Genomic DNA, 17,471 nt, shown 5'->3' with positions numbered 1-17,471 from the left:
AAAGATTGTAAACAAACTCTTCAAACAAGAGAGATAATATGCAAAGTACAAAGCACTGTGTAATGGGGTGATTACGCAGATTTATCTGACAGATTATTGAAGCCAAAGCCAGGGATGGGTTTGAAAAGAGGAGATATCTCAGTCTTTCCTTTATGACCTGTTCTCTGTTTATAGTCTGTTCCTGGCTTTGGCTTCAATAATCTGTCATAAATCTCTGTGTAAACACAATATTAGACCTTTCCATGCTCTATGGAGCTTCTAAACTCTGAAGCACATTCCCCTTTAGGGTGCGTTCACACGTACAGGAGCCGCAGCAGATTTGAAGCTGCAGATTCAAAGCAAATCTGCGCCATCAGATCTGCTGCAGATCCTGTACGTGTGAACACTGCTTTAAGATATGAAAGGTAACTGTAATGCTATAGGCTACTAAGAGATTTACTATTAGCCAGTACTTGATAATAACCTTATAGTAGAGGTCTACGTGTCCCCAATATACTGATGTCATAGAGGGGATGCTGCGGACCCCATCAGGGTGGAGCTCAGTCACCTCAGTGTGACCAGGTATTACAGAGACCACCCTGAAGGGACACACATAGGTAAAGGGGTCACAGCTGGTGGGAGTCTCATCATACACATCTCCCTGTGATAATGGGGGTGGTCATGTGATCTGTCCCAGTACTCCCACCATCAGTATCAGGACAGACATGGAGGGCTGACTGTGCAGGGCCACTGATCAGCCTGTGAGGGGCCCATACAGGAGGCGGCCTGTCCTGGTCTGCACATGCACATGATCCATCTATAGGAGCCCAGCCCGTGCTATGCCGTCAGTGTGTCCGGGGACAGTGATCACAGCGCCCGCCCTCACATAGGGGGACAATGGGGCCTCACACACGCTAATAGAGATAGACAGGAGGACGTGGCACAGGACGGACAATGCACTCGCAGGGGAAACTCGTTCACACCAAGTGTGGCAGTGACACGCGGCACTGGTGCGGTTCCGCAGTCGCACTACTCACCTCAGTGAACGGGTCCATGTCTGCGGAGGATGTGCGGGAGCAGCTGTCACTGTCCTCTCTTCTCCCTCACTAACAGCTCACCCCAACGATTCAAAATTTTGAATTTCGCCCGCCGCACCGCCCCTTGCCGGTCACATGACTCAGGGATGGGGTGGGAAGGTTCCCATTGGTCGGTTTCTGGAATGTACGGGTCTTCCTCTAGGACTGGGGCGGGCACGTGGTTCGCTGGGTGGGTCTGCGTGTTTATCAGTGGAGCGCACAAGGGCTGCTGGGTAGTTTGCGGCACGGCTGTGAGGGAGAGATAGGCGGCGCGGGGTTGGACATTGGAAAGAGCTGTTTATGTGTATAGATGGAGTGAAGCTTCAATGCAGTTTACGCCACTAATGTAATGCGGTGAATAGGGCTGTGTAAAACAGCAGAAAGTGTGACTGCAGATGCGGTATTACCTGCGGGTTCTGGTGCGGAGTGCAGTGCTTCCGTGCGGGTTATGAGGCAGCACACGCACTAACCTGCAGGGCAGTAGTGTGTGGGTGTGAGTGGGACAGTGGAAGCCGTGTGCTCGGTACTGTGCGGGTATAAACCCACACGCCGTATAAGCAGCGTATTTACTGCTGCGATACGCAGCAAACACGCAGCAGATTATATCTAAATAACTGAACACAGCATCAAATCTGTACCAACAAATCTGCGTATTTGCTGCGTATTTGTTGCGTATCTGCTGTGTATACGGTGTGTGGGTTTGTACCCTGCAGCACATTTTCAGCAGTAATCCTTTGTGGTGATGACCCCGATGGGGACATCCATAAGACACATCTACAGCGGAGGCAGAAATCCGCCACGGATAACTACGCGGTGAAGGGATCCAGCTGTAACTTCTATTACATATTGAAATTATAGTATTCAAAAAGTGCTCCACATAAGAGACCAACAATCCAACGCATTTTGTGCTACCTGCCCTTAATCAGGGTTTGAGTAAGCGTACCTAGTGCGAAACACGTTGGTTGGTTTGTCTCCCATGTGGAGCACTTTTTAATACTATATTTTTGATATGTAATTTAAAATTAAATTTTTCAAGTATCTGGAGTGCTGGATCCCTTCAATGTCTAATTATCCTTGGACTCCAGCAGAAGGCCACCGCCCACTGTTCTGTGCCCCCATTGCTCTATGCACACAAGACAACATGGAGGTGAGCCGGTCATAAGTTTCATCTGCTTTAGGGCCTATTAGGTAATCTGCACGTTACTCAGTCCCGAGGGAACACCTGTTGTGGATTCCGCAGCTTGCGCCCACTTACAGGCTCTGGCGGCTGTTATAGGCTCCATTCTTTGGTCTGCCAGATTCTGGCAAACCATAGAATGGAGTCTATGGGAGCTGCGGAGATGGGTGCGAGCTGCAGGATCTGCGACCAATGTGGATTCTGTAGTGTGCACATTCCCTTATACAGCTTTAGGGCCCTTTTATTTGGCCGATTAACGCTCCATGTAAAAGATCTCTCAAAGTGGCATTTAATGGGTTAAATGGGGTTGTTCACCATTTTTTTTTCTTTCTAATCAAATGGTGCCAGAGATTTGTAATTAAACAGTCTCAAGTCTTTCACTACTTATCAGCTGCTGCATGCCCTGCAGTAAATGTTGTGTTCTCTCTGCCTCCACCTCTGTCCATGTCAGGAACTGTGTAGATCCTACATTGATAACCTCTCTACAGACTGGAAACAATTCACAACTTGCTCCAGGACATACAGCAGCTCATAAGTCCTGGAAGACTTGACATTTTTAATAGAAGTAAATGACAAATCTCTGGCACTAGTTGATTTGAAAGAATTTTTTTTTTGTCAACTACCCCTTTAACCCGTTAGTTACTGCTAATACTTCTTTTTACTGGCCTATAAAGTGGGCCTTATTCCTATAAATTTGCCTTTTTACTGACCTATTGGAATAAGCAAATGCCACGCTCCTGTGACCACATCACTGGAGAATAGCTGTCAGTGTGACAGCTGGACTCCCACTGTAAGTACCTGAAGCAGGGAATCGTCCCCTTCAGGTGGTTTAACTCATTAAATGCTGCTGTCAACCCCCCCCCCCCCCCATGATAAAATGACAAAATAAATTACATAAAATATACAAAAAACATCATTTCAAATATCATTTATACCACATGGTTCATGCTGTAAAAAATAATTTAAAGCGACTCTGTACCCACAATCTGACCCCCCCAAACCGCTTGGACCTTCGGATAGCTGATTTTAATCCAAGATCTGTCCTGGGGTTCGTTCGGCAGGTGATGCAGTTATTGTCCTAAAAAACAACTTTTAAACTTGCAACCCTGTGCCCAACGGCCAGGGCTTAGATTGTGTATGCATTAGGCTGGCAAACCCTCTCTGTCCATCTTCATCATTAGGAATGCTCCAGGCAGATTGTCTCCTATTGATCACCTGTGTCACCCCTGCACATGGGCTGGATCGTTAAGGCACCTGTGCAATGTTCAGCATGGAGAAAATGTTCTAGGGGCATTTATAATGATGAAGAGGGTGGGGAGGAGGGACAGTGAGGGTGTGCCAGCCTATTGCATACACAATCTAGGCCAGAGCCGTTTGACACAGAGCTCCAAGTTTAAAAGTTGTTATCAGCTGAAGGTAACCCAGGACAGATCTTGAATTAAAAGCAGCTATCCGAAGGTAATAGTGGTTTAGGGGGCTCAGATTGTGGGTACAGAGTCGTTTAAAAAAACAGCAACAGAATTGCTTTATTTTGTCAGTCTGCCTCAGAAAAACATAAAAGATCATATGTGTGTGTAAATTGGTATCAACAAAAACTATACACCTTCCCACAACACATGAACCCGCAAATGTCACAAGAAAAATACGAACACTATGGATCTTGCAATGTGGCGTTTTTGTAGTTTTTTTTCTTAAAGAAAATAGTTTCTTCTGTAATAGTTAAAATAAAAACTATACAAATTTGGTATCGTTGCAATCGTAATGACCCAGATAATACATTTATTATGTTATTTTTACCACACGCTAAGTAGCGTAAGTTTAATATTAAAAGAAAAAAAATACATTTTTTTCTATTATCTCTCCAAAAAAGGGAAGGCGGCAATTAAAAAGTATGACAATGGCTTGGTCATTAAGGCCCCAAATAGGCAGGTCACTAAGGGGTTAATGAAGTGATGGTTACACTTTGAAACAGGGTTCCCCAACTCCAGTTCTCAACTACCAAAAACAGGTCTTGATCTAAGGATATCCCATACAAAGAACACCTTTGATAATACCTGATGTGCTGAGTATAATAATATCAACTGTGAAATACTAAGGAAATCCTCAAAACATGATCTGTTGGTGGGTCATGAGGACTGGAGTTGGGGAACACTGCTTTAAAGGGGAACTTTGGATAGGGAAAACTTTTTTCTATTAAAAGTTATATTGATGTGTCTGTGTAATGTATTACCATATCTGTGCAGTTTTGCCATACTGGTAGCTGATTGAAATCCAGGAAGTGAAGACTTCCTCTGTGTCAGTCCCTTTTGTCCCCTGCTCCCTCTGCTCTCCCACCTCAGGAGACAGAAGTTACATTTCTCTGTCTCACATTGTGTGTTTTTGCTGAGCACAAGCTGATGATGCAGACAGGCAGCGGGTTGTGATGTCACAGGAGGCTTGGCTGGATCCCCCAATCCCCTGAGTGTGTCACCATCTCTGAACAGCCAGAAGCTTGTTCTGGAACATATTTAAAATTATATTCAAAAAGTTCTTTACTTTATTCCAATATCGGCATGACAGGAAGAGAATACAGTGTGGTGTGGTGTTACAGGTAAATAATACAGCATGCTGTGTGGTGCTACAGGTAGAGAATACAGCATGGTGTGTGGTGTTAGGTAGAGAATACAGTGTGCTGTGTAGTGTTACAGGTAGAGAATACACTGTGGTTTTACAGGTAGACAATACAGCCTGCTGTGTGGTGTTACATGTAGAGAATACAGCGCACTGTGTGGTGTTACAGGTAGAGAGTGCTGTGTGGGGTTACAGGTAGAGAATACAGTGTGCTGTGTGGTGTTACAGGTACAAAATACAGCATGCTGTGTGGTGTTACAGGTAGAGAATACTGTGTGCTGTGTGGTGCTACAGGTAGAGAATGATGTGTGGTGTTACAGGTAGAAAATACAGCCTGCTGTGTGGTGTTACATGTAGAGAATACAGCGCACTGTGTGGTGTTACAGGAAGAGAGTGCTGTGTGGTGTTACAGGTAGAGAATACAGTGTGCTGTGTGGTGTTACAGGTACAAAATACAGCATGCTGTGTGGTGTTACAGGTAGAGAATACTGTGTGCTGTGTGGTGCTACAGGTAGAGAATACAGCATGCTGTGTGGTGTTACAGGTAGAGAATACAGTGTGGTGTTACAGGTAGAGAATACAGTGTGTGGTGTTAAATATAGAGAATACAGCGTGCTGTGTAGTGTTACAGGTAGAGAATACAGCGCACTCTGTGGTGTTACAGGTAGAGAATACAGTGCTGTGTGGTGTTACAGGTAGAGAATACAGTGTGCTGTGTGGTGTTACAGGTAGAGAATACAGCGTGCTGTGTGGTGTTACAGGTAGAGAATACAGCGTGGTGTTACAGGTAGAGAATACAGCGCGCTGTGTGGTGTTACAGGTAGAGAATACAGCGTGCTGTGTGGTGTTACAGGTAGAGGATACAGCGTGGTGTTACAGGTAGAGAATACAGTGTGCTGTGTGGTGTTTTAGGTAGAGAATACAGCGTGCTGTGTGGTGTTACAGGTAGAGAATACAGCATACTGTGTGGAGTTACAGGTAGAGAATACAGCGTGCTGTGTGGTGTTACAGGTATAGAATACAGTGCTGTGGTGTTACAGGTAGAGAATACAGCGTGCTGTGTGGTGTTACAGGTAGAGAATACAGTGCGCTGTGTGGTGTTACAGGTAGAGAATACAGTGTGCTGTGTGGTGTTACAGGTAGAGAATACAGTGTGCTGTGTGGTGTTACAGGTAGAGAATACAGTGTGCTGTGTGGTGTTACAGGTAGAGAATACAGTGTGCTGTGTGGTGTTACAGGTAGAGAATACAGTGTTCTGTGTGGTGTTACAGGTAGAGAATACAGTGTGCTGTGTGGTGTTACAGGTAGAGAATACCGCATGCTGTGTGGTGTTACAGGTAGTAACAGTGCGCTGTGTGGGTAGGACCACAATGAAATCATAAAGTACTGCAATTAATTCAGTAACACAATAAAACTGCAATGTGTGAACACAGCCTAGATGTTCTGCAACTGTTTTGGCCGGGGAATGTGCAGGGTAGAGGACTGTGATGAACAGCTGAGGGAAAGCATTGCATTCTGGAACCTGTAGTACTGAGTACAACTGCTCAACCAGGAAGTACAGCCACAAAATACAGAACAAAGCACCCCAAAACAAATGGATTTTTGGTGGTTTCAAAAATGGGTGAGACAGGTAAGCAATGCTATATGCTTTTGCAGCAGGATTTTTTTTTTTTTAACCTATACCTGAAGTTCCCCTTTAAAAGGAACCAATTAGTACAATTGTGCTGATATGGTTCCCAGAATCATAGTATAGAGCTACTGTGCAGCTCACGGCACGTAATAGCTGCGGCTACAGCAGTAGCTGTAGTAATGGTGTGTTTACACGGAGAGATCTATCTGACAGATTTTTCAAGCCAAAGCGAGAAACAGACTATAAACAGAGAACAGGTCATAAAGGAAAGACTGAGATTTCTCCTTCTCAAATCCATTCCTGGCTTTGGCTTCAAAAATCTGTCAGATAAATCTCTGTGTAAAGGCACCCTTAGGGAAAAAAAGTACTTTTTTTTCTGCAGTGTGAAGATGACAGTATGAGAGGTGACTAGTCACGGGCGGCTCCCCACACAGATGACTAGTTGCTGACCCTCCCCTGGCCTCGTGCGGCAGAATAAAAGTACTTTTTGATCCTACTAAAGCTACTGCTACAGCTGCGGCCAATACATGCCGTGAGCTGCACAGGCACTATATCATGGTTCGGGGAAACATATCAGCACAATTGTGCTAATTGGTTCCCTTTAAAGGAGTTGTCTCAAGATAGAAAGAAATATAATGTTTCAAAAATAGATACTCTTGTGTGTACCTTGAATTTACAAATAAGAAGCAGTAAGAAGTTCTAACCCCAACCTGTTAGCCATCATTTGGCCTTGTCCTTTTTCTTGCATGATAAGCTTCCACGTATATCCACCGCTCCATATATTGCCTCTTTGCTCTATGACGTGACATGGCTCTTGCGTGTTCTCACTGCACAAGGCAAGTATAAGTAAAAACACAGACCACTGTATCTACCAATGAGGTTTGTGAATCTGTACAGGAAATTCATGTATTAACTATGGACAGATCTAGGTAGACTGTAGTTTTTTTGTTACCTTCATATAACTACTTTTTCTGATGCTGCGAGGTGTTCCTGGGGCCCTGTAGTGGCTGGCCTGCTCCCCCTCTGTTCCTGCTGCTATTGACAGATAGGGCTCGGTTCCCAGAGTCAAGCCACACTGAGATGTCTTCCTTAGGTTCAATTTACACAGAAAGATTATCTGCCAAAGATTTGAAGCCAAAGCCAGGAACATACTATAGACAGAGATCAGGTCATAAAGGAAAGGCTGAGACTTATCCTCTTTTCAAATCCATTCCTGGCTTTGGCTTCAATTTTTGGCAAATAATATGTCAGATATCCTTTCTGTGTAAATGGACCCTATGTCTATACATTTAACATTAATTCCTGGCCTTGGCTTCAAAACCTAGAAGTCTTAAAATGGCAACAGACCCTTAAAGCAGCATTATCATCAGGTTTTGCCTAATAAGAGATGCTAATATGCCCCAGAAACACTTCACCTTATAACTGCAGGACTGTTAATCATTTTTCTCTTCTCCTCCGCATTCTGTAGATAGCCCGTAATGGCCCCTATGCTAATCCGGAGCTAAGGAGCATTTCGGGCATCGCCCATCGGCCCTAAGCACCAGCTCTGCTCGCCCAGCCCGCCTCTCCTGTGCCGCTAACTATGCGTATATGAATATGCACAATAAGCGGTCGAGATCGTGGATCGCCATTAGGAGGAAGATAAGACACATACCTTCCTCCTTGGCACCCCTTGCACAATAGGGGACTATCAGCAGGTTAGATTTGTCTAACCTGCTGATAGTTCCGCTTTAAAGGGAACATGTCACCAAGAAAATGCTATCTCATCTATAGAAATATGTTATAGCGCAGGAAGAACTGAGCAGATTGATTATATATATTTGGGGGGTAAGATTCATTATTACTTATTTCATAATGATTAAAATGACTTCTCATTCTGGACAGTGTAATCCAATACACTGGACTCTTTAGCAAGGAAACATCAGAGATTTAAATCAAGAAATTACAAATAATACTGAAACTTTTCCCATAAAAATATATATATCAATGCACTCAGCTCCTTCTGTTCTATAGCATGATGCCGATAGCTTATGTAGCTTTTTCATGGTGACGGGTTCCTTAGTCTTATATGGGCGGTGAAATGAAATCATTGTTACTAGCCTGCACTGTAGTATTGCCTGGCATTAAGGTGTTTTGTATGCAGCAAGCTCTCTGCATTCCAGAACTGTTTTATGTATCACTCAGCAAGGAAGTGGAGGGCCAAGCCACTGATCAGCTTGGGGGCAACATCCTGTTATTGTCTGTTATTCAAACCACTATCCAAATGATCCCAGATGACTGCTCTAGAGAATATAGGAATTTAACAATCCCGCTGCGTGTATGTATTCTCATAGGGATGCACTGACACTGGATCCCAGCATCCAAAATCCAAATTGCACTCCTTCCCTTTGGAGGCTTTCCGTGCGCCGGCTTTGCACTTTGTGTCCACATGTGGAGTACTCCTGTAATCGGGGGAAATTGCTCTACGTTATTAGTGATTTATTTTTTCTTTTAACCCCTTGTGAACATGAAAAATTCAAAGTTACGCCAACGTTTTAGTGTAAAAAATTTAATTTTTCATAGTCACGGCACATTGTTCCACATTTGTGTCTGTCACCAGTGTGGTCCATATGCTCACGATACTTCTTGTTACATTCATTGAGGGGTGTAGTTTCCATAATGGGGTCACTTATGGGGGGTTTACAATGTTTTGGCAGCACGGGGGGCTCTGCAAACCCGACATGGCCTCCGTCCTCCATTCTGGCCAAATCCAGCTCCCAAAATCCAAATTGCGCTCCTTTCCTTTGGAGGCTTTCCGTGCGCCGGATTTGCACTTTGTGTCCACATGTAGGGTATTCCTGTAATCAGGGGATATTGCTCTACAACTTTTATAGTTTTTTTTTTTTCTATTTAACCCCTTGTCAATCTGAAATATTTAAGGCTAGACCAAGTTTTAGTGTAAAAAAATAAAATTTTTAAATTTCACGGCACATTGTGTCTGTCATCAGTGGGGTCCATGTGCTCACTATACCCCTTGTTACATTCCTCGAGGGGTGTAGTTTCCTAAATGGTGTCCCTTTAGGGTTGTTTGTTAGGTTTTGGCACCCCAGAGCCTCTGCCAACCAGAAGTGGTACTTTGAAAATTGGGCAATTGTAAGTAGGCTTCAAAATTCACTAGGCGCTCCTTTACATCTGAGGCTTGTGGTTGCATCAAATAGCACAATATGGCCACATATCGTGTATTTCTATAAACTGCAGACATGGGGCGATAAAAATTGGGGTGCATTTCTCTGGAAATAGGTTTTCTATTAAGAGAGATATTGGATCACAATATAATTTCTGCAAAGAAAATTGAAATTTTCAATTTTGTAACACACTAAAAAACTTTCTAGAAATGATTTTGAACAGTTTGGGGGTTGCAGTTTCTGAAATGGGGTGCTTTGTGGGGCTTCATAAAATACAGCCCCCTCAAATACACTTCAAGCCTGAACTGCTCCCTTGAAAAATCAGATTTTGAAATTCTTGTGAAAATTTGGAAAAATGCTGCTAAACTTTGAAGCTTTCTATTGTCTTAAACAATTGAAGGCAAGTTTAATAAATGCTACCAACATAAAGTAGACATGTTGCTAATGCTATTTCATATCTAATTTATGTGTCATATCCATTGTCCTTACAAGCACAACATTTCAAAGTTAGAAAAAATTTTCTCAATTTTTCACATTATTTGGGGGGTTTTCATAAAGATAGGCTGTAAGTATAGACTCAATTTTACCAGAAAAATAAAGTATAACATGTCACGAGAAAACAATCTCAGAATCAGCAGGATAGGTAAAAGCATTCCGAAGTTATTAATGGATAAAGTGACACAGGTCATATTACTGAAATTTGCTCCGGTCCTTAAGGCCATTTTGGGCTCTGTCCTTAAGAGGTTAAGAGCATCCCTTCATTCAGACACAGAGAGGATTGCCAAGTACCTCTGATGTCCATATGTCCTAAAAAGCATATGATAGGGGTTATTCTGTTAGTACATCTCGATTGACAAGAGCGCTTAACACATGCTGAATTTACTGTGTGTTTCTGTTATAGTTGTGGATGTAGCAAATCTAAAATGGCAATTGTCACATTCTAGCCTTAAAGGAAAACTAACAACAGTGGTTAGCATGGTAGCCTTGCAGCGCTGGGGTCCTGGGTTCAAATCCCACCAAGGGCAACATCTGCAAAGAGTTTGTATGTTCTCTCCATGTTTGCGTGGGTTTCCTCCGGGTACTCCGGTTTACTCCCACACCCAAAACATACGGATAGGAGGATTTAGATTGTGAGTCCTATTGGGGACAGGGAGCAATAATTGGCGAAACTGTGTAAAGTGCTGCGTAATCTGTGTGCGCTATACAAATAAAAGCGTTATATTATTATTATTATCTTACGTTTCAATTAGAAGAGCTTTGTTTGATCAATGCGCTGCTCCGCTCGCTGCCATTCCTCCCAGGATGCCAGGAAAAGCTGGATCCAATCCTGGGAAACTTCTTTTAGTTTCTCTGGATTGGATCCATCTTTTCCCCAGCACCCGGGGTGGAGCGTCAGGGATTGGAGCAGGAGTGAAAGCCAGTGGGCTTGATGAGCAGAGCGCTGATCAAGTAAAGCTCTTCACTTCGTTTGGATGAGCGAATTCCTCATCTCTAGTTTCCATAGAGCATGGGACACTGGGGAACAAGTTAGTCTTCTAACCTTTTTTTTGTGCAAACCTACCTTTTATTAATGTTAGGGTAGCTTCACACGTACCGGATCCGCAGCGGATTTCACGCTGCGAGTTTGCAGGATCCGCTGTGGATCCTGGTAGTGTAAGGGTGCCTTCACACGTAGCGGATCCGCAGCGGATTTCTTGCGGCGAATTCACAAGCAGGAGCCTAGAGCAGGTGATGTATGCTCCGGCTCGGGCCTGCGGGCAGCGGGGGTTAAAGGGGCCATGTTACATATCTGTTGCGGCCACTGGCGCCCTGTGCTCTTCACAGATGACAGGTTCACACTGAGTTCAAAAGAAAAGGTTTCCCACAGCATCTAGGATGAAAGTAGTGTGTTTATTCACACATCAGGGTACACAAAAAAATACAACATTTCGGCCGAAACGTTGCATTTTTTTGTGCACCCTGATGTGTGAATAAACACACTACTTTCATCCTGGATGCTGTGGGAAACCTTTTCTTTTGAAGTTTGTAGTACTTATACCTAGGATTGTGAGCATACCTGCGTGCATCCTTTATCCTATTGCTGGCCATTATCAGGAGAATCTTCAAGGTGCTGTTGGACTTCTTTTTGTTTTTCTGGTAGGTTTACACTGAGCACATGTGACATGGCGGTTGGCCCTGGGTTCCTCCTAATGCAGGACAATGCAAGACCTCATGTGGCTGGAGTGTGTCATCAGTTCCTGTAAGATGAAGGCATTGAAGCTATGGATTGGCCCACCCGTTCCCCAGACCTAAATGTGATTGCGCACATATGGGACATTATGTCTCGTTTCATCCACCAACGACACATTGCACCACAGACTGTCCAGGAGTTGGCGGATGCTTTAGTCCAATTCTGGTAGGAGATCCCTCAGGAGACCATCTGCAACCTCATCAGGAGCATGCCAAGGCGTTGTGGGGAGGTCATACAGGCACGTGGAGGCCACACACGATTCTCAGGCTCATTTTGTTTTAAGAACATTACATTAAAGTTGGATCAGCCTGGAGTGTGTTTTTCCACTTGAATTTTGTGTGTGACTCCAAATCCAGGACTCCATTGGTTAATAAATTTGATTCCCATTGATGATTTTTGTGTGATTTTGTTGTCAGCACATTCAACTTTGTACAGAACAAAGTATTCAATGAGAATATTTAATCTATTCAGATCTTTTTTGAGTGTTCCCTTTATTTTTTGAGCAGTGTATAATCAAATACAAAATAGCAGCTACCAAGAAATAAAGTGCAAAGTTCCAGTGTAAATAGCTGCCAAAAAAAACAAGCTAAAGTGCGAGAAAAATTATGCAAACACTTAACAATGACCTTTAATAACTTAATATTACTTAATATTTCCTGAGCTCATTTCATAGCGCCGCCGGACCCACTGGTGTACCGGTATGTCATGGGTGCTTAAGTGACAATCTCCCATGACGTACCTATACATCATGGGTCCTTAAGTGATTCGTACAGCATTACAGCAAAAGGTGATGCCAGTAGATGGAAAAGAGAAAAGCCTTTCTGCTTCCCCCTCCCTGTGGAATGACCTTTGTTCAGGTCACAAAAGGTCACAAGTGTGACCCATACAAAGTGTTGTTCTAGAGATAATAATTGTGTATATGTCGACTAGGATTGCCATAAAGCATGTCACTAAATGTAAAGATGAAAGCCTGTATAAAAATTACAGTCAGAAAATAGAAACCGATTAGAAAGAAAAAACATGTTTCAGTATCTAGATCTAATCAGTAAATGCAAACCTAGGCGATACATTCCCTTTAAAGAATTTCACTGTATGCAGGTAAAAACTGTATCTGCCAAGTTATTGCTGTGCCATTACACCAGCAATGCGTTTACCACTAGACCCCTAGGCTCATTACCAACAGCCAGAAACTGACCACACATAAAGGGGTTAACAAGGCTGTCACTAGCTTAGTACATGATGGACCAACCTCCTACATGTACTTATAGTAAAGGGTTAATACTGCAGCTACTTACAGTGCTCACAATATGTGACAGTCGTACTGCAGCTGCTTTTATAACTTTCCTTAGGCTAAAACACAGGAATGAATACTGTTCTCTGTTTTTTCTATGCTACTGGGTCATAGAAGTGCCAAATTCCTTAATGTGTCTTTTTTCTTTTCTCTCAGTGCTGACATTGTGTTAGTTTTCAACGGCTGAAATTCCACACTTTATAATCATTTTAACTTGAGGTCCTGTGACTCAGATTCCCATGCTTGAATCCGCTAGTGGAACGGAAACAGAACTGAAGCATGGAACACATTCACATTTTACATACCCTACGCATAAGACATCTAGAAAGTGATATCAATGATATAGGCCCAGATGTACTTATGTGTCTGCGCCAGGATTCTCTCCACTTTTCTCTACATGTATTGTTTATTTTACACTGTTCCACCAGATCTGAAAGGGGCCTTGACTGTACTCACTCTTTCTGACGACTCCATAGGAATGAATAGAGCTGCGGGTCACATGCCTTACCCGCTTCTGTGATGTCCCACCCCCGCGCTAGTATGGAGGTGATACGGCCAGTCACTTGCTAGGTGGTAGAGTGTGACGCCAGCTCTATGGTGGTTGGCCGAGATGTAGCCGGACCCTAGAGTGTTATGTTGTGACGCCAGTGCTGGTTGGGCATACAGGTATGGTGGTACACCTGCTTTTATTTGAAAGGGCCGGTTACACCTTGTTCCCCTGTGGTCAGTGACCTGCCGGGCTGCTACAGGGTCCCTTGGGTTTTTATCATGGTGGTCCAGAGTGGAACAGTGACCCACCCGGAGTATTGGCACTACCACCAACAGAAAGGGGAAATGTCCCAAGGAATGCGTGTATACTGTGTTGGTGCGGAACGAAGAATCACAGAGTCTCTTTACCATAAATAAGATCTGTTTACTCTGAAGGTACTTGTGTGCAGAAGAACATACAGCTTTACCTTGACAGGATACTTTTACACTGAATAAGACACTTAATGGTTCTGGATCCAGATCTGTGGTGAGAGTGTAGAGAGTGGTACGGTCGTGCTGACTGGGTTACGTGCTGAGAGGTACAAAAAAAGAATCAGAGGAGCAGAGAGGAGGGTGACGTGAGAGTCCGAACCTACAAAGTCCAATACCAAAAGACACACACACTTCCTCTACCAACGTGATTTCCTATCTACAGCTCCCTGTAAGGTGTGCTGTGAATGGGTGAAGAGTGCATAAAGAAGAAGTAAAGAAAGAGATGATAGGACAGAAGAAGACACTCTCATTGGTTCACAGATCCATGTGACATAAAAGCAAACAATATATATATATATATATATATATATATATATATTTGGTGGGGAAATGTTATCACTACTACATCACCACTTACAAGAAAGTACAGGCTTTTGCGAAGGGTGTAACCAATAGCCACACCCGTGATGGGACACAACACTTTAGTCATAACAAAGCTTGTTGCCTATCCTGTGGATAGGAGATACGTTAGTTTTGCCTGGACAACCTCTTTAAGCTAACCAATAGTACAAATTTAGGGTCCATTTACACAGAAAGATTATCTGACAGCTTATCTGCCAAAGATTTGAAGCCAAAGCCAGGAATGGATTTGAAAAGAGGAGAAATCTCAGGCTTTCCTTTATGATCGGATCTCTGTTTATAGTCTGTTTCTGGCTTTGGCTTCAAATCTTTGGCAGATCACTTCAAATTCAAAGACAATGCCACAAAAACCACTAACAAAATACTAACAAAATTCACTGAGATAGGGTATATAAAGATAAGATCTAAAATGTAACTTTTAATAATCTCAATATAAAATTGATAACCAAAAATGAAAACCAGACAATCTTTGGCAGATAATCTGTCAGATAATCTTTCTGTAAATGGACCCTTAGGGTCCTTTTAGAGCGATCAATTTTTTGGCCGTGGGGGCTGCAAATGAGTGCCGTTCAGCTAGTTTGCCTGCCGTGCCTTTACACGCCAGAGAAATGAAGCAGATGAATTGCAGATGGCTGCATGAACATTTATCTGTCTGGTGCATTTGTAGACTAAGGGTATGTTCACACTGAGCAAATATGGTGGAATTCCACAGCGAAATCCCGCTTGCCTCAGTGTGACACTGTTTCTCTAGGGGAGTGCTTGTTCGCCACTCTCTCTGCCACTCTCTGCTCAAAGAATTGACATGTCAATTCTTTGAGTGGAGAGCGAGACACGCGGAGGCGTGTGAGCCCTTCCATTGAGAAACAGTATTAAACTGAGGCAGGCGGATTCTGCGGCAGAGAGTTCCGCCACGGAATTCCGCCACATTTGCTCAGTGTGATCATACCCCAAGGGGCACATTTTTTTTTTTTTTTTTTTTTTTTTTAGACCATTATTTTAAGTAACATTTATCAAGGTAAAACGTACATCAGAACATCAAAATAAAAAAAGGTTTTTATACCCTTATATGATTTCATCTCTAATCATATAAACAAAAAAATCTCCACAGTGTAAACTCATAAAGTTGATAAATAAATGTATTTTATTCTGACAAAAATTAGCCCACCCCAAAAAAATATGCACACATTAAACATGTTAAAAACTGTTGGGATGAATCGGGTACTTAGGAAATGGGTAGAAGATATATTAAAGATATTTAATATATCTTTTATACATTTCCAAGGTACCAGATTCCTCCCAACAGTTTTTAACATGTCTTATGTGTGTGTTTTTTATGGGTGGGCAATTTTTTGTCAGAATAAAATAAATTTGTCACAGTTGTCACTGTGGAGATTTTTTGTAAATTTATACATTTATCAAAGTGTTTATACCATTTTTATAGCAGTTTATGATGGCTTCGTCTTTTTTTTTTAATCGGAGGGGAGAGTGGTTTAATGTTAGCTATAGAGATGAGCGACCCGGGTTCGGGTTCGAGTCCATCCGAACCCGATCGTTCGGTATTTGATTAGCTGGGGCTGCTGAACTTGGATAAAGCTCTAACGTTGTCTGGAAAACATGGATACCGTCAATGACTATATCCATTAGCCTTAGGGCTTTATCCAACTTCAGCAGCCACCGCTAATCAAATGCCGAAAGTTCGGGTTCGGATGGATTCGAGCATGCTCAAGGTTCGTTCATCTCTAGTTAGCTACTTTATAAGCCATATTTATCTTGTGCTATTTTTTAGTTTCTGAGCAAAAAATTGCACAGCAGTACTCCACTCCTACTCTGGCTTAGTTTTTTTTAGGCAAGTTTTGCAGGGAAAAAACTACATAAGCACAAAAAGAAAAACTGCAGATGATAAATGTGTCCCTAAGTTTCCACATACTGTAGAAAGTTTTAGTACCTCTTCTAGGCCATAGGGTACTTTTGTGCTTTACGTAGTAGGAGATCACAAGTGTGGAGCTTGAAAATGTTGGTTAAATGAAGAAAATCCCTTCTATTTATTGTAATTTAGAGGGAAACTGTTAGCTAGAAAACATGACCCATGCTGCTAACATGGATACATAGCGATATATAAGCAATGAGACTACCCATACCTTTTGTAGTTGTCTGGGCTGCAATCCAGGGCCGCTGTAAGCAGAGAGCAAATGGTGTATCTCCACTGGGCCCACTGGTTAAAGGTCACCCCCCCCCCCTGAGAGCAGGCCGGTTGTTGCGTTGCGCGACCATGGCGGTCGCACAGGGCTCCGTCCGACAGCCTGTCGGGGGGGGGGGCGCCTTTGGGATGGGTAAGTAATTCAACTACTTACCCATCCATGGCACCCCCTGCGGCGCTCCCCCCGCCAGATGCTGCACTCTGCATTGTAACTATGAGCGATCTGCGGTCACAAGAAGCTGTGCTCTCCTTGTGGTTTCGGCGCTCGAGAGACGTCACTGAGGTGCTGACACCGCAAGAAGATAGCGGGCCTCTTGTGACCACAGGTAACACACTTGCCGCGGCCACAAGAGTGAAGAGAAGAGTAGAAACCTGGACCCGGGTGAGTATATTTTTTTTCAATGTTTTTTTTTGTTATATGCTACATGGGAGCTGGAGCACATAGGGTCTCTATATAACTGGGGACAGCACACAGTGGGGGTCTTTATAATTTGTGGGAGCACACAGGGGTTCCATATACAAGTGGGGCAGCACACAGGGTCTATATACAAGTGGGGCAGCACACGGAGGGTCTATATACAAGTGGGGGAGCACATGGGGGGGCTATATAACTTGGGGATCACACACAGGGCTATGTATAACTGGGGGAGCGCACAGGAGGTCTATATGACTGGGGAGCACACGGGGGGCTATATATAACTAGGGGAGGACAAGGGGGGGCTATATATAACTGGGGG

General features: G+C 43.4%; 1 protein-coding gene across 1 annotated transcript in view; it reads right to left on the bottom strand.

Moving 5' to 3' along the window:
- Nucleotides 1-1,244, bottom strand: part of ANLN (anillin, actin binding protein) — a 43,208-nt gene extending 41,964 nt beyond the window's left edge. The window contains exon 1 of the mRNA XM_069958422.1: nt 1,017-1,244. Coding sequence (XP_069814523.1) covers nt 1,017-1,034 — 18 coding nt within the window. The 5' untranslated portion in view covers nt 1,035-1,244. The remainder of the gene's footprint in view (nt 1-1,016) is intronic.
- Between the last annotated feature and the right edge of the window lie 16,227 nt (nt 1,245-17,471).

Source organism: Dendropsophus ebraccatus, chromosome 2, assembly GCF_027789765.1.
Source record: "Dendropsophus ebraccatus isolate aDenEbr1 chromosome 2, aDenEbr1.pat, whole genome shotgun sequence".
In the NCBI taxonomy this organism is placed as follows: domain Eukaryota; kingdom Metazoa; phylum Chordata; class Amphibia; order Anura; family Hylidae; genus Dendropsophus; species Dendropsophus ebraccatus.
This window is presented reverse-complemented; position numbering and strand designations above follow the sequence as displayed.